Source organism: Geospiza fortis, unplaced genomic scaffold, assembly GCF_000277835.1.
Source record: "Geospiza fortis unplaced genomic scaffold, GeoFor_1.0 scaffold78, whole genome shotgun sequence".
Taxonomy (NCBI): Eukaryota; Metazoa; Chordata; class Aves; order Passeriformes; family Thraupidae; genus Geospiza; species Geospiza fortis.
The window spans coordinates 5,362,097-5,384,781 of NW_005054339.1; the positions used below are offsets into that span (position 1 = coordinate 5,362,097).

The window sequence follows — 22,685 nt, forward strand, 5'->3', positions numbered from 1 at the left end:
ACTCAGCAGTTCTGGGAATCGGCAGACGTTGTCTGTCCGTTTTGCCCGGGTGATGGGTGTGCTGCTGCTGCTCTGACGGCTGCTTGGTACGCTCGGTAATAGTTCTGAGTGAAAAACGGGTGCTGCGGGATGCGTTGCATAAGTGGATGTGATGCTCAAGAATGCCCTTTTTCTCTGTAAACTGGAAGTTCTGGGTGATGCCTTGTTAAGAACTGTTTTGAGGATGACGGTTTTGTAATACCTTTTTAACGTGGCTTGGGAGCTGCAGACGGTTTAAACAAAAACACGGTTGAGGCTTTGGAAATAGTCATCCAGTTTAAAAAAATAAATGTTATCGTTGTTGATAGAATAACAGCTTCTTGGTAGTTACACCCTGATATGCCCTTGGCCTTCATTCCACTGTGAAAACGACGCATGTTTAACACTGATATCTTTCCTGATATATGCTGGCATTTAATTGCCCTCTACTTCTAGGCTGTCTTTTTTTCCCCCTTTTTTTTTTTGACACAGTGCCTTATGTGTCCCATATACTCAGGTGTTTTAGAAATGCATCCACTGCCCCTGTGCTTTTCATGAACATCAAAGGGGACAGTTTTGTTTTAAATACTCTAATTAGAATTTTACTTTAATACTTGGTTCTGGAATATTAATGTTTGGTTTAACTTCTTAGTCAGGTAATGTATTATTGGTCATTACTCAACATGCAGCACTGAAATGGTAGTAGAACAGATCTGACACTTGGGGATAAAAAGGTCAGGGTTGTTTTGGCCAAGAATTGGCCTCTTTGCTCATAATTTTTCTCATATGAAAACAAAACCAACTTGTAAAGTTTTCTTTAAGTTGAATTAATTTGTGTGTTTTCAGGACTTATTGGTAACATTTAGGAATGGAAACTGGGTTTATGTACACATGCATCCACCCATAAATATGTGTGTTTTAAGAATGAACTGATTAATTTGTTTACTGTTGCTGATTTAACATTTTCCAGATTGCTGTTATATTTTTTTCTTTAGTAAATAAGGAAGAACTCAGTGATTTAATTGCCAGAATTCAGGAAAATTTATTTTTAAAAAATAATGTTAAGTGTTCAGAAGTTAAGGATCATGGGAAGGATTACAGCCATTCACATGTACTTGTTTGTAAGAAATCCCAGACATTAAACTTGGCTGTGTAGCTTTTCATAAATTTACATTCATTTAATTGCAAAACTGTTTTTCTGCCTTTTCTGTCTTTGATGTTTATACCTTTCTGAAGTAACAGTCTGTTATCTTGTCTATGGTACTTCAGTTATACAAGCACCACGAGCTTTATGTTGCTGCTTCCTTTGGAGGAAAGGTAGATCAGAGCTGTCACAACCGTGTGGTGGAAGTTTGGAAGCAGCTGGAAAACTGGACAGTGGTCAATCATATGAATCATGGGCTTTGCACTTACAAAAATTCCTTCCCTACCAGTTGCTTTGAAGGAAGATTTAACATTTGTCAATCATGAGGTTTTGAAAAACCAGGATAGGAAAAGATGTTAAAGAACCTCTTTGCTGCCTGTCAGTGGTTGGGCTTCCATCCAGATCCGTGGTATTGGTGTTGCTTTAGTTGTTCTCCAGTCATCTGGGGAGAGTGAGGGTATTTTGGGGATGTTTTTAATTTTGAAGGGTAGAGGAAGGATGCAAACCTCGAGGCACTGGGGGTGTCTCAGTCTGTCAGCAGTGGTGACACACAAATGTCTGCCCTTTTGGGTTAGCTGGAGGCAGGGAAATGTCTGCTGTCAGGTTGGTGGTGAAAGATCTACTTCACTAGTGACGTGGAATGTCTTTGTGGAATTTACCTACAGGGATAAATTAAATAGAAACCATTCTTTAGAAAGCTCTAGTTCTTTACTGTCTTGAGTATTTTGAGTGAATTGAACTAGATAAGATCTAGGGAAATTCTGGAGTAACTGGTATTAAGTGTCAGTTCTTTTCAATGATTCTTAATTTGATGGTCTTTAGAAATTGGGAGATAGCTGGGGTGTTTCTGAGGTCAGGAGTGCTGCTCCTGCAGCTGGGTTAACACCTGCCTGAGCTTGAGAGCAGGTCCAGGGCCAGAATAGGCAAAACAAGTGTCTCCTCTCTGACATCCCTGATGCTGGCCTTCCTGGAGAGCTGTGCTGCAGGTGGGAAAGGCTGGGGGCAAAGGCTGGTTTAGAAGTGAACCAAGATTTGATGGGGGTTTTGATGCTAAGCCAAGGTATAGGTGCTTCCTTTTTGATGAAATTCACTGGTTTCCTGAATGTTTCTGCACCCTTGCTTAAACACAGAACTTGTTTAATGGGTAGGAACATATTCCAAAAATTCACATACCACATTCAAAGATTGAAAGGGCAGAAGCTGAGGTGCAGCTAAAATTTTTATCTTGTATGTGGTATTTACTGCTCTAATTGTACCCAAAGTGTGGGAGTAAGAGCCAAATACAGAAAAATTTGAAGTTTTCTTAAGCTGACGTTTTACATTCATAATAATTCTTATTTATCTAGTGATCATGGGCTAGAACCATTAGCTGAAAGCTGTCAGGTTTTTACACTGACGTGTGGAAAAACCTTGCCGCCTCTCATTCAGTTCATCCGCTTATCAGCTGTTGAATTTGCTGATGCTTGGCTCCTCCCTGTTGGCAAGAAGCTGCCGTTGGTCTCCAGGCAACGCAGGTCCGGCTGAGCATCTCTGCCTTGCTTGAAGAGATGAAAATTTTCCATTGCAGGGAGAGGATTTTTCCTCTTGCTAATTCTTTTATCTGGCTCGCTGTCTTGCCCAAGGTCGTTGCATCTTTGAAACAATACAGGGATAGTTCACAAATATCCAGAGGTTATATTTTAAGAGGTTTTAAGGTTAGCTGCAGATATATGTTTCTGTAACTTTTGTTAGAAATATCTCATTAGAATGTTAATTTTGGGCCTTTCATAGTAATTTATTTTATGGCAAAGTAGTTATTTCTTTCCTGCTTCTGTAAAAAGCTGTATGACATTGTATCACTTGCTGCAAGCAGCTAGAAATTTCTCCTGCAAAATCTGAAATACTGGAAGCCATAATGGAAACAAAATTGTTTGTTCAAATGAAGGTTTGTCATTGGTTGTGTTTAATCAGGTGTTCAGAGCATCTGAAATCTTCTGCAAATCCTTGGCTTGTGTGGCACAAAGCCATTGCAGCCCTGCCTGTGTCTCTGAAAGACAAACTGTGTCAGAGTAAGGAATGATCATCTTCATAATAGGTACAGCATGTACCACTCTGCTGTTATCAGCTATCAACGTGCAGCCTTTGACCCTCTGCCTGCATTGCTCCTGCGTCTGGAGGATTCTGTATTGGAGACAGCTGGAACCAGTTACTGCCCACTTTTGCCTTTTTACTGGAAAAAGAAAGGCTTGCTCATAAAATGGTTTTGGGCACTGAGAGTCTTGCTTTGTGTGTGTGCCATGATGGATGGTAGGGCAAGAGGTGGCACAGGCAGTGCCTGGTTTGGAGCTGAGCACGTGCTCATCAGCCAGTTAAGGGCCCAGACAGACCAGGGAACTGCTGAATTCACACAGTGGCCATTCAGCTGTACTGCTTCTCTTGGTCCCTGTCTTCTGTCCTGCTGTGCTGGCCTCCAGAAGGTTGGAAGGAAGGGGAAAAAATAATTTGGATGACTTGCTTAAGCTGGTTAATAGCATCCCAGATTGTTGAGACTTAAAATGAACAGACTTAAGGACAGAAGATACAATTATTGAGGTTATTTTTCATTAGGAAAAGGAAGGGTTTGGGGAGTTTATGCCAAAGTCTGTATTGGAATGAGTACAGCAAAAATGGTTTTACTTTCTTGGAGCACAGAGGGCTTTAAGCATACCCAAATAGCTGTGCAGTGCTGTGATGCAGAAATTTTCTACACTGCCTGAAACCTTATCAGGAATTTTGGGTGCTGCTTAATTTCATGCTTATTGAAGATGACCTCTTTTCATTTGACATTTGCTCTTTTCCCTTTTCATATATTTTTCCAGAAAATGGTAATTTATTTGCCTTGTGCTTTGGATATATGGAGACAGTGTGATGGCAATGGATTTTTTTTAATGACATAATTTAGTGTCATGAGGTTACAGAAATGAGAAGTGAAACTGCCTGACATGATAGGCATAATCTTTACCTTTCTAAGGTGTTAGCACTTTCAGAAGGTTGATTGAATTTAATAGAAGATAGAAGGTTAAATTGATGGGTAGGTGTGTTCCTACTAATACAACTGTCATTGCAACTGGGAATCTGTTCAAGATACCTCAGGAAAATTGGTTCTGGCTTAATAGAACCAGTCAGTTTTCTGAAGAGACATCTGTGAGTATTAAAGTTGAGGGTATAGTTCTCAATAACCCTGACCAAAGTTACACAAGAAAAATTCAGAAGTTGTGGCATTTCCAACAAGGAGGGAACAAAAAGGTTGGAGCAAAATTTGGAATTTGTGGAGATAGATAAGTAGTCCCTTGAGTGTGAAGGTAGATGAAGTAAATGCTGATGGAGCTGCAGTGAATTGCCTGGTGAGATGATGACTGACTTCAAGTTGTTCCATTAAGCAAAGCCTCTGACATATTTAAACCTAAGTGCTGAATCGTGATTGTGTCTTAAAGTGCAAATAATGTTTTAACATAACTTTGTGCAACGTTTGCTTTCAAAAAATAAAGTGCTTTTTTCATAAGCTTGACTTCTTGAAATACTTTTTCTCCCTCATAATGTGCTGTTTTTTGGAAATGCAGAGTTGGAACATCATCACACTCTGGATGGTGGTGCTATGTTGTGGAATTTTGAAGACAAAATAGTTTTTTGGCAGTCGTCCAGTCTGCATCTTCCCATTTTGGTGAGTGATGATTTCTCTTTGAAGACAGTTGTGCAGTGCACACTTGGTGGCTGCTATAAAAATTGCCTCTAAAGCAACAGATATTTTTAAGGGAATAAGACATACTCCAGCTGTATCCCATTGCCTGGGCTGTTTAAACTAGCTAGCTCTTGTGTATCAATAAATGTATTTCAGCCTGCTTCAAGGATAGGAGCAATACAGCCAAGCTCTTGATGAAGCTTCCTTTTCTAGATTACTGAAATTGATAAGATTTTTTTCAAGTGGTTTTGTATTTCTGTTTGAATATGTAAACTGTATGAGATTAAAATGGATTAATTCTTTGTCAGTGATTATTATGCTAAGGCTGTAATGGGCCCCAGATGGTGTAAGAGGAGATCACTGAACAATGAAACATGAAATACATAAATATTTTTTAAAGCATTTTTAAAGTATTGTGCAGGTGTACTTGCAGAAAAGGTCCTTTTCATGGGAAGAAACTGTTCTTGGAGGGAGTTGCATTTACCAGGGAAAACAGTCTAGATTTTTTCCCTTGGTTTTGTTGTGCCATATGAGAGTCTGTCTTGTAAGACTTCTCTCCTGTCCTTACTTGCTCTCATCCAATCTGGTGCAGTTAAACAAGAAGCACATGGAAATTATTCTGCTGTATCTTTTGCATTTGAACTTCGGTAATTGCACTGGCAACCCTGCAGGGTTCTATGTGTTCAAGGTCTTAGGTCTCAGTTACTTTCAGCGCTTTAGGGAAAGGGCCTGTAGAGGTCACTGAATGATACCAACTCTTCCCTTTAAGATGCAAATCTGGGTTTTGTTATCTGAATTGAGGTGTGTTTGCAGTAGTTTACAATGTTTTGAAATGTAAATACAGTTCAAAAATATATTTTAAATGCATTTCATTAATGTGAGCTGTTCTGGAGCAGAATCTCCATTTATCTTAGTCATCAAAAGTTTGGAACCTACATTTGTAGAACTGCAGTTAAAAATGGGGATGGGTATTCTGAAACATGACTATCTCCTTCTGGGCTACTTTTCAATCATTTTTCCACATAAAGGGACTAAACTTCTTTTTAGGGGTATTGATGGTATAGGTGAATATACACATAAATGAGAAGCATTAAATAGGTAACTGCATTTAGAGTACCACTCTTCCTATAATAATGCATTTCTTAATGACCTTTGCTGTGCATCCTTTGGAAATTTTTGCTCAAGGAGTTAGCTTGGATTGTAGGATTTAGGCATCAAAGCTTTAATTTAGCAATCTTGTCCTTTGGGCCCTTAGTGCTTATGGTATAAAAAGCATTAGAGGTTGGGATTTCTAAAGCAATTACACGGAGAGAAAATCTTTGTGTTGTTAAAGGAGGGTGGACTTTGAAAGGGACTTGACGCTTGTCCTGTATCAACATTATTTTTCTTATCATATTTGGCAATTGGGTCACAGCTGAAGGGCTGGTCACAAAGATTCCATGTTCTTCCATTGAGTGACTCAAAATAAAGTTCCCAGACTGCTAAATTCATGGTAATGAGAAAGGCATAGCCTTGAATTTATTCAATTTTAATGCTGGAATTTCTTGAGGGTGTTGGTGTCTTGAAGAATACTTTCATGTGTGTAATCCACACAATTTAGCTCTTGCTGTTATATTTTCAGAAGATTAAAGGCTGGGTGCTATTTTGGTTTCTCCACAACAAAGGGTGGTACTGTCTTTTTGTAGCAACTGGTGATTTGGGCCACTGATGCCAGAACACCATTTTAAGATGGATCAGTTTCTAAATAGGAAGTTTAAGTAGCTTAGTTTTGGTGGTTCAGGTTTCTTAGTTTCCATGGTATTTTTACTTGGAAAAGAGACTGGTTCTTAAATTACACAATCCCTGAAAAAACTACATGGGTCAGAATTGCATGCTCTTTTCTGTCTGAATATGCTTAGTAACTTGTAACTTGGCTTTATTTTAGTTCCAGGGAGATAAAATAGCTTTACTTGAGAGGTAAAACTGGCATTTTTCCAGAAGTTTGTAACTGTAGGAGTTAAGATTACAGATTACAAATGGTGTGGGGAAGGCTGAAAGCTGCTGCTTTTTTTAGATGTTGAAATATCAATTGCATAGGGCACATAACCTCCTTGCTGAATTTTAAGAAATTGCAGCTGAGGGCCTGCTGTGCATGCTTATGTGAAAAAGCTAGAAGTTCTTGGAGATTGCCTTGGTGACTTGTCTTGCTTTCCTAGACAAAAGGATTGGGGAACTGAGTTTCTTCTAATACTGTAGACCTGGTTTAAGGTAGATAGGAATAATAATTGTACGTGAGGAATAGTAGTCATAGAACATCATGCAACTTCCAATTGGTTTGTGTTTAGTTTGCTCCCTCAATATGTTATGCCTAATGTTTCATAATTCTTAAGTTTCATCTGTTAAAGCTGTATTCAAAAGTCTTTTTGGTATAGGAGGTGGCTCTGCGGCTATGGTGTTAAATATACAGGTATAAATACAGGTGGCAGTGTTTGTGTCTGTGTTTGGGTTTTATTTAAAGGAAGACAAAACTAGAACTCCATGTTTAGGGACTGAAAGGAGGTAGGATAAACATGTTGCTAGTTAAAAAAATGTTTTTCCTTGAAAGATTCCATCTTTATGCATTTTTCAACATCTCAGTGCATGGTCTTTCGTTTCTGTATTACAGACAGAATTCATAGTGAATAGAAAAGGCTTGATGCTCTGGTTACAAGGAAGGATGTCTCAGGGTGCTGTCTGACGCTCCTGAGAAGCAGCAGAACAGGATTTAATGTAGCACTTGTGAGTCCTTTGCCATTGCAGCTGCTGTTGGATTGGCCCTCTCCTTTCAGAGTGGATGAAATATCTAGGAGTAGTACCTTTAGAGTGACATCCTTAGAAGAAGCTAAGGCATTTCAAGGTATTTTTTGGCAGTTTGAAAGCAGAAAAATGTGTTCTTCCTTGGTGAGAATCTTCTGTTTGCTAATGTTAAATGTTTGCTAGTATTTTTAAAGCTAACATTAAAAACAGGATTGGCTTTCTACCTTGACAGGCCAAGACTACTGTGGAGTTGTCATGTTCCCAAAGGTTTTGCAAACATTTTTTGTAGGAATTCTGTGCATGAGTTCATTTATAATTCTGGCTTTCTAGATTCCATCTGTTATGCATGATTAAGTAAATAATGATCCTTGTGGGTCCCTCCCGGATCAGAATTTTCCATGGACAGCCAGTATGCTCTGCAGTACATAGCCCTTAATTTGTGAAATTAATCCAAGGCACTTGTTTCCTTATTTGTCTGGAGATGTTACTTAATTTTTCTGAGCTGCAGCAATGTAGTGCTGCAGTTACCAGCCATTTAGTAAAGATAAGTTAAAAAAAAAGACATTACATCAATATTTTTAAGAAGCAGGTGGCTTCCTTTATTGGTCTAGCCCAAGCGCACGGCACACAATAAAAAAAATTTGCTTTCTTGGCTTTTTGTGACTGTAGGTGGTGATGATAGATGTGCCACTACAGTGTCTGACTCCCAGCACCCTCATGATTTACCACCAAAAGCTGTAGTAAAAGTGTTTCTGCTTCCAAAGGGAATGCACACATAGACTGAATATGTAGGTCTGAAGGAGCTGAGTTACTCTTGAGTTTCAAGTGTTCTGCTGAGTCTTTGTACAAAACCATCATGCTTACTCATCCCTGAGTACAAGTCGTGTAACTTAATGATCATTACATTGATTGATTTGCTGCAAAAGAGCTTAAATAGCCTTGGCTTGCCTAGGAAGTTACAGCTCAGCATCATTTCGTCATCACAGCCCCCTGTTTCAAGTTGTACTTAGTGAGAAAGAAGGGGGTTTTCCTCCCCCAGTCTTTCTTTTAAAGAAACACTCTAGTATTTCCTCCCCCATGATGCTATGACACTGTCCCTTTGCTCCTCATGGTATTAAAGACTATTGACTGCTTTATTAAATTTGAATTATTTGCTGCTTATAATACTTTTGGTTTTGTTTATAAATAAAAATTCTGAGAACTGACAATGTCAGTGCGCTTTTTGGTCAAAGATAAACTTTTCCCTCCAGATTAGTTACTAGAATTAATGTTTGCTTTTTGTAATCATTCAGAATTTAGGGATACTCTTAAGACTTTTCCCAAAACTGTAGGATTAATACAAGCACATTATTATGTGGGCTCTTCATTTCTGTCTTAAGGAGTTAAAAATTATAAACTATGGCTTTTACTACCTAGTAATATTAATTCTATTGCAGATACAGAAGGCTTCAAAAAGTATCCTAATGTGGCATTTGCATTCTATGTAGAGGTATAATGCATTCTCAAAATCAGGAATTGATTAAAACAGTTGGGATAAATTAATGCAGAGCTCATTTATCATAATTGTTTTAATTGTGACAAATTTATGTCCAGCTGAATGGACACTAGAGAGTATGAGTATCTACATTTTAATCTCAAGAACTTCTGAAAACAGAACACATCAGAGTAGTTTCAATTTCTGAGCCAAGCAGTAGCTAGAGTGAACGTTAGAAGCAAATCATTACTCATGTTACTCTGGGCATATTTGCTAATAAAACAAGTGTTTTGTGTGGAGGAATGGCATTGATTTTAATAAAAATTAATCACAAGCTGTGCAAGACCTTTGAACCTGAGCATGTTTAACATATCTAATGCTTTTAATACCCTGAAGTTGCGTCCTCTGCTTTCTTTGATGGAAGGAATGTACCTTGCTATTTGTAAAGTACCACATTATTAGTAATGGAACAAGTAGTTCAATCATATGAGGACTTGTAAAATTCCTGTAGCCATTCTTGGTTTATGGATGTATTATTGTAGGCTCTTATAATGTGTTTATCCTGTTTCAATTGTGAAAAGTCATTCTCTTTGAGCAACATATGACTTACCAACTCAGACCTCAAGTACCTTTTCAGTGTTGTGCTTGAAACAGGTGGAGGGGTGGGCTCTCAAAAACATACCGTGTATTTTTCACCTTGTTATTTGCATCTTTCTGTGCCCAGTCTCAGTTTTGTTGTTTCTCCCTGAATGTTCTTTGGGCTGAAGCAGCTTTCTCTTTGGCTGATCTAATAGGTCACTGATACTCTTCTATCCTGTTGGCTGACTATGCCATTCCTCTGTTTCCTTGTACATTGGTTTTGCATGGCCTGGTTTTTGGTAGCAGGAGGACCACAAAGATTGCTCCTGTGAGGAGCTGCTGGAAGCTTCCACCATGTCCAGCAGAGCCAATCTCTGCTGGCTTTGAAGATGGACATGCTGCTGGCCAAGGCTGGGCCAATGAGAGAGGTTGATAACGCCTCTGTGATGACATATTTAAGAAGGAAATCAAAACAAAGTTACAGAGTTTTGCTTCTAGTCAGGGAAGAGGAGGATGTGAGAACATGTGAGGGAAACAACATGGCAGCACCAAGGTCAGTGGTGAAGGAGGGGGAAGAGGTGCTCCAGGTGCTGGGATGAGATTCCTCTGCAGGCTGTGGTGAAGCAGATTGTTCCCCTGCAGCCCATGGAGATCCACGGGGGATCCAGAGATCCACCCTCAGCCCATGGGGGAGTTTCCGATGGCAGGGGGGGCAGCCTGTCCTTGGAGGCTGTGATCCAGTAGAAGCCCCAGTGGAGAGAGAGGGCCCAGCTTCCAGGCTGGAGCAGCCTGTCCTTGGAGGACTGCACCCCGTGGGAAGACAGAACCACATCACAGCAGATTTGGGAGGGCTGTGTGCCTGTGGGGGGAGTTCACCTTGCAGCAAGTGCTGTAGACCAGCTGCTCCTGAGAGTGGACCCATGGTAGAGAAGTTCACGGAGAGCTGTCTCCCCTGGGAGGGACCCCACGGCCTCGTAGGCGAAGGACTCCTCTCCCAGAGCAGCAGAAGAAAATCTCAGTGATGCACTGACCCAAAAACTCCTGTGCCCTCTCTGTGCTGTTGGTGGAAAGGAGGGAGGAGCTGGGGACAGAAGGTGTTTTAAGGGCTTATTTTACTTCTCACTATCCTCCTCTGATTCTGTTAGTAATAAATTCACTTTGCAACCTTACGTTGAGCCTGTTTTGCCCTTGAAGTGTTTCTCCTGGTCCTTACCTCAGCTTGTGAAGCCTTTGTTAATTTTTGTTTTCTCTCCTCTGCCAGCTGTGGCAGGGCAGGGTGAGTGAGCAACTCTTGTGGGTGCCTGGGGTTGTGCCAGTGTCAAACCACAGCACCTTGGAACCTTGGGAAGGGGCTTTGCTTTGTCTGCTTCATCACCCTGCAGCAGCTCTGCCCTGCAGATCTCTTCCCTGTCAGCTTCCTCTGCACTCCCCAGTGAACTGAGAAAAAAGGACAGGCAGAAAGCTTTGCTGCCTTGCTATTTCTGTCCCTGTAAAGCTGATTTATGGTCGTGTGGAGTTGAAGATGCTAACCATCCAGAGCAAAAAGCCTGCACTAGAGAGAACCCAGTTTTAACAGATTCAACAGAAGGGCAGTTCTGCATCAGTAGTTCTATCATTACAAAGTTTTGGCAGGAGGTGTATTACTTTTAAGATTGTTATGAAGGAAGAAGCTGCTGCTTAATTGAGACCTGTGCTCTCCAGAGAATGTGTTCATTAATGCAATTACGTATGGGACTAAGTTGAGAATCTGTAATGACATGAAGTACCTTCCAAAGAATGCTGTCACCTGGGATTAATATTAAGAGCCTGAAAACATGAATTCATTGTGGTATTCTTTTGATGGTCATTGTCACATGTGATGGGGATAAGATGTCTATAAATGTCACTTCTGGTTTGCAGGTTTGGGTTTTAAACATCTTTTGCTGCTTACTGTAGGAATGACATTGCTCAAGCGAATATTGCTGTGTCAGGCACGTGTTTATTTGCTCCTTCAAGTTATGTCAGATTTTTTCCTTAAAATGCTTGACATGTGAAGGATTAGTAAGTCTGCTTTTTTGGCTGATGTGTTGTTTGAACAAAAACTAGTCAAAGGCACTTAAAAGCACGTAGGAGGAAAAGGGCAGGGTACAGTGAGCCTGCATTTGCTATCTGGGAAGATTGCCTAAAACCAGTTGTTCTGGGCTCTTTCTTTCCCAAAGAGCATTAAGAACAAACTGGGTGTAGAATCAGAGGAAAGGCAGTGAAAAACTGCATTGTGCTTGTGCTGATCAACATCAATGCTGCTTGAAACTCTTGGTCTTAGGTCAAAGCTTTTATTTATAAGGAACTGCAACCAGTTTGGCATATTGTGAGGCTGTTTATGGAATTAAAGTATTTATAAATGAAACAGTGCAAAGCATTTCTGATGGGCATTACAGTTGTGCTCCAGGCCCAGTTAATCTGAATGGCAAAATTCCAAATATTAAGGAGAGCCAAAATGATAAACAAATCCTGATTGTTAGTAATGGTAATGTAAGACATGCAGCAGAAAAAATGTAAAATCTTACTCAAAACCTTTTTTCAAGTGAGAAGAATTTTATTGCATGAAAAGAGACTGAATTTATTACATAAACAGTGCTTCTTGAATGGCTAAAATATGTTAATTAATCAAAGTGAAAACTAAGGCCTCATTGAAACCTAAATTGTTGACAAAATGACCTGGTCTTGCTGCTATCTTCTTGAGCATTGTTCCAATGTTCCCATCGGATCTGGTTTAGTTTCACAAAAAGGCACTAGGTTGCCTTGCACAATTAAGGAGCTCAGCTAAAGGCTTTATGGCAAGGAGCTCCTTGCTGATGCTCTGCTCAGCAGTCCTTGCACGCAGTTTCTGCTGCAGAGCTTTTTCAGCAGGGATATGTACTACAAAAATTCAGTCATAGAAACGGAACATGGGGGAGTTGCGCTGCAGTTTTTGGAAGATAAAAACAGAAGCAGAACTTACTAATACAGGCACAGTAAACTTATCTTCATTTGTGTGAGCCTTCCCCTTTATTTCTGGTAGTTTCACGTTTGTCTTGTGGTAGTGCTGACTGGGTACACTGTGTTGGACTATGTACAAATGTTACCAATGTTTCTCTCAAAAAACCCCCACCCTTATCTAAATACTGCCTGATTATAATAACTTATCAGATAATTTGTATAATATCAGAACACGAAAAAAACTCTCTTTTTCCTCCAATGGGAAGTTACACTGTGTGATGTGCTGCCAGATATTACTTGTTCAGGAAAGGGTGAAGTACAATGAGTAGTCCTGTCCAATTCTGTGCTTGGCAGTTCCATTGCTGAGTGCAATCTACATACAAGTATTGTCCAGACCACTTGGGCATCCATGGAAGCAAACAATGAGCTGCTACTAATGAGCTCCCTGAAGATGTGTTGGGATAAACAAGGTGTAGATCATCTGTGTTGGAGATGATGTTTGCTAGAGTAATTTCTATGGCATAAATATCTTCTCGAGTTAACTCCTGATGCAACTGTAATGCAGGAGGACTGGGACAGATTTAAGTGTTTGAGGTTAAAGGATGTTGCAAGGTGCTTTCTCAGTCTGAATCACTGCAGTTGGCAATGTCTCTGTATCAGGGGTAATTAGGAAGGCAGCCACAGAGTGGTGATGCTGACTTGGAAAAAGTGGCTCTTGTACTGCTGCTGTTCTGCAGGGCTGTTAAATGTGGCTGTGCCAGTGTAAAGCTTTGGCCCTGCAAGATCATATACATGGGAAATGCACCTCCAGTGAAACCTGGCACACTTCTGGCTTTCCCTCAGAAATTCCAGAGGACCGAAGGCATTATTGCCTCTAGAAAATCCTAATGAGAGCTAAAGAGTTGTACAATTACTGGTGCAGTATACAGACTGATGCTTATGATTTCTGTAAGGGAAAAGGGAAACATTTCTCAGAGTTTACTCAGGAGGTAATGTGGCTTGTTAAGTGTGTATTTGGAGACAGCTCCAAGTGTGTTACACGTGTGGTGGTAAGCCAGCTTGCAGGTGAGCCTTAGTGAAGAGCAGTGTGGCTCTGCATGGAGTGGGTGCTACTTTGGGGAGCCATGGAGAAATAAATCTGTGACTCAGGAGCTGTAAGAGTGCTCCGTTGTGACTGTGGCAGTTGAAGAGGTACATTGGACTGCCCAGGACCTGGGGACAGGCTATGGTTACGTGGCTTTTCTGCATTGCCAGGGCACTCCAGGGTTGCTCAGCTTGGTGCAGTTGGGTTTTTTTGAAGTGGCCTGTGTTTGGGGTATAACTGAGAGGTTTTTATATGTGTGTCTCTGAGTTGTCAAATTGTTGATGCTGAGGTAGGTTAGAAAATTCTGTGGTGATGCAGTAGCTGCATTAGAAAAAGAATACTAGGAAATTAAAAGTAGTACAAAGAGAAATCAAAGTTTATTGATAATGCTCTAATCTTAATAATATAGGTTATCAGAAGACATTATTGTTTCTGACGAATACTATTCCTCAGAATTAAAAGGGAAAAAAAAAAGAAAAAACAAGAACCTGATAATGTTTTGTCAAATAAGGCACTTGGAAGAAAAGAGGAAAAAAAACCAACACCAAAAAGCCCCACCAAAAAAAACACGTTCAGCTCTTATTGACCTGTTATCCTTAGGCACAGGTAAACATTCCAGGACCTGGAGTTCATTCAGTTGATCGATCTGTTGTTTCTTTAAGCAGTTTAGTTGTTTAATTCAATTAATGCTCTTATGTCCAGGACATGCTGTAGGCGTATGTAGTTCTGGTAGTGCTGCTGCTTTAAGCCTGCAGGTCTCTGCTTTTCCAGTTAATGTAAAGCTGTTAAATATCTAAGGAGGACAAATAAAAATAGACCTGTGACCTAGAACACTTTGTAGTCTCTTTGAATTAAGTGCATTATTGTCCGTGTAACTATCTTCAGGCAAAATGAGCATGAGGTTGTTTTTAGCCACAAAAAGTTAATCATTAAAGCTTTGGTCTAAAATTAGAGTAACTCAACTTAAAAATTTACTGGAAGGCAGAGAACAAGACAGTCATGTTTTAGTTTTCAGCGTCGCTCCTTTTAATTGCTCTCTGAAGTGCAGGTTGCATGAAACTGGTGTTTGGCCAGAACCGAGCAGTGTGCTGTCACAGGGTACAGAGGCAGATCTTTTGGATGCAGCTGGCACAGGCCACTGCCTTCTGCTGAATGTAGGGGAAAAAAGCGTTCTTGGAAAATGGCACATTAGCGTTGTGGCTTGCCTGTGAAGAGCTTGCATCTGTGTCATATTTTCGGTATCTGACATGTTGTGAATGAACCGGTGCAATACACGTCCCACTCTGGACGTCGGTTGGTTGCTGTCCTTGCCTGGAAGGGGGGAATTGTGCGCTCGGTGTTAATTCCCGCTTCTCGGGCTGGCCTGCGCAAGGGGAGCTGTCTCGGCGGTCGGGGGCTGGGGTGCGGCAGGCGGGGCTCGCCCGGGTGCCGCGGGTGGATTTGCTTGGGGGGAGCGGCGGGGCTGGCCCGGGTGGGTTTCCTTGGGGAGAGCGGCGGGGTTGGCTCGGGTGGGTTTCCTATGCGGAGCGGCGGGGCTGGCCCTGGCTGCGGCTCGGCGGGGGCGTGTCCAGCAGAGCTTTCGTGGCTGCGCCCCGCGCTCGGCCGCAGTCGCCGCAGTCCGCAGCGGGAGGTGCGCGCTCGGCCGTGCTCGGCCCCGCTTCGCTCTCGCCGGGCTCCCGGGGCACGGCGCCCAGACACTGACGGCCGCCGCTCTCCTGTGTTTGCCTTAACAGACTTTTGAATCAGAGTAAACACCTGCAGGGCTCGGAGGCTTCAGGCTCTGAACTGCCTTCACCACTGACGCCGTCTTCTGTCTAATGTGCTACAAGGATGAGCCCAGCATTTGGAGCAATGGAAGTGGAGCACTATTCCAAGGGAGTCTTACTCCAGCCTTTTGTCCACCAAGTTGGAGGACACTCCTGTGTCCTCCGATTTGATGACAAGACCATCTGTAAACCTCTTATTCAGAGAGAACACCAGTTCTATGAGACTCTCCCGACAGAAATGCGTAAATTCACTCCACAATATGAGGGTAAGTTACCAAACCTTTGAATGGGGTCGGACTTTTCATTTCTGTTAATGCGAGTGTGCTGTGCTCTCTGTTCTCTCTGAAATCTCTTCTGTGTGGAAGAGATTTTAGGTTTTTTTTCATGTATTTTGATGTTGTCTGAGGCAGGCTGTGGAGATGCAGGGTGGAAATGCTTGCCAAGTTGGTGTTTGGGCTGACTAACAGCATTAGAGTAGAGCAACTCTGCTGGTGATAGCCCATATATCTCCCTTAGGCACAGGTAAGTAGCTAACAGCTTGAGAACATTTTCAGTAATTATCTGCCTCTTTTTTTTTCTTTTTTTGTGGATTTTTTTTTTTTTGCCACTTGTTTAATGTTTGTTTACAAAGGATTTGGTAAGGATGGATAATAGTGTTTTGTGTAAGCTTAGTTGTGGTCTCTTTTGTGCTTTGATTTCTCCTCTGACTTTCATTTCAATTGCAATAAGTACATGCCAGTAAGGTGTCTTGTTGAATACTTGCAGTGTTATTTCTGCCATTAAGGAAATGAAAATTCATGGCATTTAGGTAGGCAAGGATCAAGTAGCTGTGATGAGGCTGAGTCAGAAGTTATGTAGGAGTGGAAATTCCAGTTCTCCTAAGAATTGAACTAGTTAACAGGAATACTTCTTTTTCTTTCTTCTATTCCATCAACTGCTCTCTAATGATGAATATGTCTGAAGCACTTTTTTTAAAATGCAATTGCTTTTTAAAGCATATTGATTTTAACAACCATGATGGTGATGAAGTTTTGTGTTCTGCCTTTGAAAGTGATAGAAGACTTCAGTGATGTTTCAGAATTAATAATCTCTGCTCATTTACAGAGACTTTCTGCCATGTCTAATTACAAGTTCTGTTGGACTGGAAGAAAATCTGATCTTTGAATGATACTTTTCAAAATGTAATAGAGCAATTGTACTAGTGTATGTGGCTTTCTGGGAAGTATGGGGAGGGATTTAGAGGGAAGGGGCCTTTCTTGGTCCACCTCTGATTTTTTTTTTCCAGAGTAAAGGCAAAGAAGCCATTTGCTAGCTGGCTCCCCCACCCTTTTCCTCATTGTCCTTTCCTTTGTGACATCGGGACAGTCAGAGGTTCTGTACTCCCTGCCCCAGCCCTGCAGGTCTGGGAGCTGCTGCCCACCTTGGGAATTCCAGTTGCTCACCAAGACCTCTCCCCCAGCTAGTGATGAGCTGCAAGAACTGTGCAGACTGACTGGTCTGAAATAGAGGACTGGAAAACAAAATAAAAACCAATTCAGATAATTGTTATGGCTTCTCCATTAACTCCTGAGACTTACTCATGTGGTACTGGGCACATCTGTCAGTGCTCCACTAAGACTCTTAAAATACAATGCAGTGCTCTAGAGACTCCTGAGGGGAGGATAAGGAGAAAAAATGCTTTTGAGGTTCACCATGTTTCTGTACTGCAAACAGATTTGCTTTGTATTGCATTTTTGTTACTTATTCCACAAGATTGCTGCATAACCAGTATCAATAAAATATATTCCAAAAAATAGATGAAAATGTATAATTAAACATGGTGATTTTAAGTGGAAGCTTTTGGACTAGTTTCTGTTGTAATGTGACATTTCCCTTGTTTTGCTCTCCTTGCACATCTTTCCTTTCCCTTGGGATCTATTAACCAAGTATTGTTCAGAGAACTGCTTTTTGCTTTGCTGTCATGCAAAATTTGAAAAGGTTTTAGTGTGAATTTTTATTTTGTGCAGGTCACTTTTCACTGCAAGATGTTAACAAATGTTTTACGTATCACTTAGAATCAGACCAGTCAGATTTTTTTAATTAATAAAAACTTTTATTAATTGAAATTGTGTCCTGTTATTCTTTGATTGTTGCTTGACTGCCTCAGAGAGGGAAAATGATCTTTTGTATCATTGTTGTGCCAATATGATAAATTGTCTTTTGTGAGGTGTCATTTTTGTCTAGCTCTTTTGATATTTGTTAGGTTGGCAGATGAGGTTTGGCCTGTGGCAAGATAGAAACTAAGGACTGGGGTAAGAGAAAAAATAAAGTTGCTGTATTCTTAGTGTAAAAGAATGCGTTCTAAAAGGCTTGCTTGTCGCTTGAGCAGTTCATAACTGTCTGGGTCCTTTTTCTCTTCAGGTGTGGTATCAGTGAGCTTTGAAGAGGATGAAGATGGAAACTTATGTCTAATAGCATATCCATTAAATGGGGACCACGATAACCTAGAAAACTTAGATAACTCTGACTGTGAACCCAAAAGTAAACTATTGCGGTGGACTAACAAAAAAACAGTGTTGCTAGAAAACGAGAAGATATCGAAGGAATGGGTCCGGCAGCACAGGAAAGAGGAAAAAATGAAAAGGTAAGTTTGACTTTTCACTGTCAAATTCTGTTCTCCAGAACTCTGGAGAAGTCCCTAGAACTCTTTTCACTTTCATTTTCTTTTCTTCTCTTGTTTCTTTTGTTTTTCCTGACCTCTTCAGTGCAGACAGGTTCACTAGTGAAACTAGTATGTCCTTAGCCCTCAGTAAAGGCTAAGTTGAGTATTTTAATTTTTTTTCTGCTGTGGTCAGTTGAAACGAGTTTCCCAAAGTTATTTTGGACACTTCAGAAAGAGAAAAAAAAACACAAACCAAAGAAACCAAACCACGAAGAACCACCTCTACAAACAAACAAAAAGCATTCACTCACCTGCAAAAGAACAATAGTTAAAAATAAACCAACCCCAAACATATTTAAGTGCTACTCTGTATGGCATACTTTGTTAGGAATCCTGCTTTATCCCTGCTAGTGACATTTTCCCTCTTGTTCATTCCTATTAATTGTGCCCACCATAAACTGTGAGCTGTGATGTGTTGTGCTAAAAACAGTGACCTTAGCAAAGGGTAAACCTTAAAACCTTTAAAATGCACTGCTACCTCTTGCATTACTTCATAGAAGCCATGCACACAGGTAGAAGATGTATAATAAGGCTGTATGCTCTATTATATTAGTTTGGAAGTGGCTTTGTAATGGTTGAAACCCTATTCATGGGCATTTTGTGTACATATACAGGAGAGGAAAATAAGGATTCTGCTTGCTGTTAATGAAGTTGAGCAAAATAGGTTGTAGAGTTAAATCCATTGACAGCTGCTCTTCAAGAGCTTATTTTTCCTCTTGACCTGTAATTTGTTACTTTGTTGTTTTTCTAGTCACAAACTGGAGGAAGAATTTGAGTGGCTGAAGAAATCTGAAGTCTTGTATTGCACTGTAGAGAAAAAAGGAAATGTCAGTTCTCAGTTTAAACACCATAATCCTTGGAGCATGAAATGTCACCAGCAACAGTTACAGCGGATGAAGGAAAACGCAAAGCACCGAAATCAATATAGTATCCTTTCCTGAAAGTGCCTCATAACAATGGAATGAGCAGGGCTCTGCCTCTTATTTCTTGAACATTCCAGATAAGAGTACAGAGCAGGCTTAACTGCAGTCCCAAGAGACTCTCAGAAGCTGTGATTTATTTGGTATCTTTGAAGGATTTGCCAGCACTTCCTAGAAATGTGCTTTTCCAGCACGTAACAAACTACCTAAGCTGGGAAATTCAGAGAACTCAATTAAAATCTTCACATTGTGATCTTAAAAACCAGGGTCCTCTTCCTCTTTTCGTCAGTTTCTTAAACAGAGAGGATGTTCCAGTGCCTGGAGTTTCTGCTTCTAGTAGTCTCTTTTTGATGAGCTTTAAGAAAAGTTGAATATAAACTGTAATGTAGGATTGCAGCATGAGAAACAAAAAAACTGACTGAATCCATGAAGGCTGAAGCACATCGGTTTTGTGCTGTGGATTCATAGGCAAACATCTCCACCCTGAGCATTCCATCAAAAACTGATCTTGCTTTAGGCTTGGATGCTACTGATACATCCTGCAAAAGTAGTAGTATCTAAATACTGAGGTAAACAAATTTCTCAGTGTGAGGAGTTTCGGTGATGGATTACTGAAACATCTATGACTAATAAATGATCAAATTGGTAGGATTTTTTGGCTGGTACCCTCACCATTTCACTAGATTATTATTCATTTGCCTAAAAAGTGTGTGATATCTTTGGGACAGTAATAATACAGATGTTTTGAAGTTGTAAAGATGGTGTGAAAATGCTTCACTGGTTTTGAATGGTAATACAAATACACAAAATGTTCACTTCCCATAGAAAAAAAAGTCTCTTGCTAGACTGGAAATATGTCATAATTCAAAGTCAGCTGCCACATTATATTTTTGTAGAGCGCTGATTGGTTTTGGTTTTCACTTAATGTGGAAATTCACTAGTCTCTCTCTAGACCAGTAAAACTAGAACTGGCTTAAAACAGAGAGGGCATCTTAAGTTTATGTAACTGTAATATTTCTAGATTACTTTATACTAGGCATGTTTTGGATATCCTTAAAGTTATACGTGAGGCACTATAAAATCTGTGGCAATGTTTTTAAAACCTGTATTCCTCATTGCAAGCCTTGTTCCTTAACTGCTCAGAATTCATTTTGCTGGAGAACCTGACGTCTCGCTACGAGGTCCCGTGTGTGCTGGACCTGAAGATGGGCACCCGACAGCACGGCGACGACGCGTCCGAGGAGAAGAAGGCGAATCAGATCCGCAAGTGCCAGCAGAGCACCTCGGCCGTGATCGGAGTGCGCGTCTGCGGCATGCAGGTGAGGGGCAGCTCGGCAGTGTGCCCAGCAGGCTGGCACCTGTGTCTGGTAGTGAAGTTATGGGTTTATGCAGGCATCTCACAAGTTGTTGCGCTTGAGCTGCTGTGCTTCGTTTCCTTCACAGAGGGGAGTGAGGGTTTTGAGTGTCACCGATCAGTTGGAGCATCTGCGGGAGCAGCCTGCAGCCCATACTCTGCATCAGTGAGTGCAAGCTCTGAACACACAGCCTCCTGCACCTTGTCAGCACTTCAAAACTGTTAAAACTACTGATTCAACTAACACTTCAGGATAGCATAGGGAACACTTACAGGAGGGGCCAGTTATAGGCATTTTGAATTAACAGCATGGAAATCTGTAAAAATATTAAGAAGCAATCAGTTCTGTTGTGTAACTTTGAAAGCCACAGATCTTTCACTGCTTGAAGTAGACTTGTTGCAAAGTGCAGGCAAGAAGTGCTTGGTAAATGTGATAAGACTTGTTGCCAGATGAGGAGACATTGTGTGGACTTTCACCTGAATTTTTTGTTTACTTGTTTCTGTATTCCTAGAGTGACAAATGGGAAACAACATGTTTGTGTTGGAGTTTTTTCCTGAAGCTTCTCTCCTCCTATCCAGTAGATTCCAGGAATGCTAGCAGTGTTTGCTAGGACTTGTTCCATAGCAGGACTGTTGCCATGTGTGGTGTTCAGCTCACTGTTCAAATTCAGAGAAAAACATGAGGCAGAAACGAAAGTGTGGGAGCTGCATTTCTAACCACAGTGTGCTGGGATTTGAGCAGGGCATTGCCATTGTTCACTTTCCAGTGTTGACCTGTGTTGGAAAACAGAGAGGAACTTTGGAAGCACTTGCAATCCTTTCTTGACCCAGATGTTTAGGCATTATTGAACCATCAGTTGTATAGACCACTCTCCTATGCCTTCCTGCAGGAGGGCATTTTCTGCAGGAGGACCTCTGACTTCTTCAAATACAGATGATTATGGGGTACACTGTAGTTTTGTATAGGAATGTTTGCTGTCACTCAGATATCAGCATGCTGAGAATCAACTGATACATCCTAGAGCAGAGGCTGGTAATGAGCTGGATGAGTGGCTGTGGTACAAGTTGTAGCTTGAATTTGGAGATCTTGGCTGCAGCTTTCCTAATCTCACTTAAAGTCCTTGTTCTTACATTCTGGATGGAAAAGCTCAAATCTAAACTGAGGGAATTTTCCACTTCCTCTGAGTTGCACAGGCACTGCCGGATCAGTTGATAGCAATTTCTATAATTGTGCAAGAGCAGTTTTAGAGATTAGTATGTCATCTTGTAAAAGGTTTAAGTAGCATGCTTTTTTAAATTTTTTTTTTCCCTCTCAAGGCTTTGGTATCAGTGTGTCAGCAATTTTAACTATTCCTTTTGTCTTGTGTTTGTACATGCAGGTCTACCAGGCAGGCACCGGCCAGCTGATGTTCATGAATAAATACCACGGAAGAAAACTCTCAGTCCAAGGATTCAAAGAAGCACTTTACCAGTTCTTTCATAATGGCAAATACCTGCGCAGGGAACTCTTTGAGTCCGTTATTAAAAAACTCACTGAACTCAAGTCTGTGCTGGAGAAACAGGAGTCCTATCGCTTCTATTCCAGCTCCTTGCTGATCATCTATGATGGAAAGGAGAGGCAGGAAGTTACCGTTGACTCGGATCCAGAGGACCTAGAGGACCTTTCAGAGGAATCTTCAGATGAGTCGGCAGGAGCCTATGCCTACAAACCAACTGCCAGCACTGTCGATGTCCGCATGATAGACTTTGCCCACACAACCTGCAAATACTATGGAGAAGATTCTGTGGTGCACGAGGGCCAAGACACGGGTTACGTTTTTGGACTCCAGAATTTAATAGATATTATTAAAGAAATAAGAGACGAAAGTAGTGAATAAACAGTGTGAATGCACATCAGTAGAAAGCACTATTGTGACTCTTTGTATTCCAAAATTATTGGCCACTTTCTGGTGGTAGGAATCTTTACAGGCTCTGCAGGGATAATCCTGTCAGAGTCAGACTTGTTCAGAGGGCATTTACTTACATTGGTGCTGGACCTAGCACTGGCAAAACTTGGTATCCTTATTTATTTTAACTTTCTTAAACATTCCATATTTGATTACTCAGATACCTCTGTTATCCCTGTGTGTATATGTTCCAATAAAATTCTTTTTGTTCGTTGTAAGTGATGCTTCCGTTGTTGCTGGTGACGGAGGAGGAGATGAAGCTCAGATCT

The 22,685-nt window shown here is 41.0% G+C and overlaps 1 protein-coding gene and 1 long non-coding RNA gene across 2 annotated transcripts; both read left to right on the forward strand.

The window, feature by feature from the left end:
- Window positions 1-4,737: 4,737 nt before the first annotated feature.
- Window positions 4,738-22,634, forward strand: IP6K2 (inositol hexakisphosphate kinase 2). Its single transcript, XM_005422467.3, has 6 exons — window positions 4,738-4,841; window positions 15,463-15,761; window positions 17,896-18,118; window positions 18,948-19,123; window positions 20,260-20,435; window positions 21,850-22,634. The coding sequence occupies exons 2-6, from the start codon at window positions 15,560-15,562 to the stop codon at window positions 22,345-22,347; spliced, it is 1,275 nt and encodes a 424-aa protein (XP_005422524.1). The 5' UTR covers window positions 4,738-4,841; window positions 15,463-15,559; the 3' UTR covers window positions 22,348-22,634.
- LOC115948007 lies at window positions 15,768-17,600 on the forward strand. The gene is made up of 2 exons (XR_004081867.1): window positions 15,768-16,017; window positions 16,781-17,600. It is a non-coding gene; the product is annotated as an uncharacterized LOC115948007 (long non-coding RNA).
- Window positions 22,635-22,685: the final 51 nt, after the last annotated feature.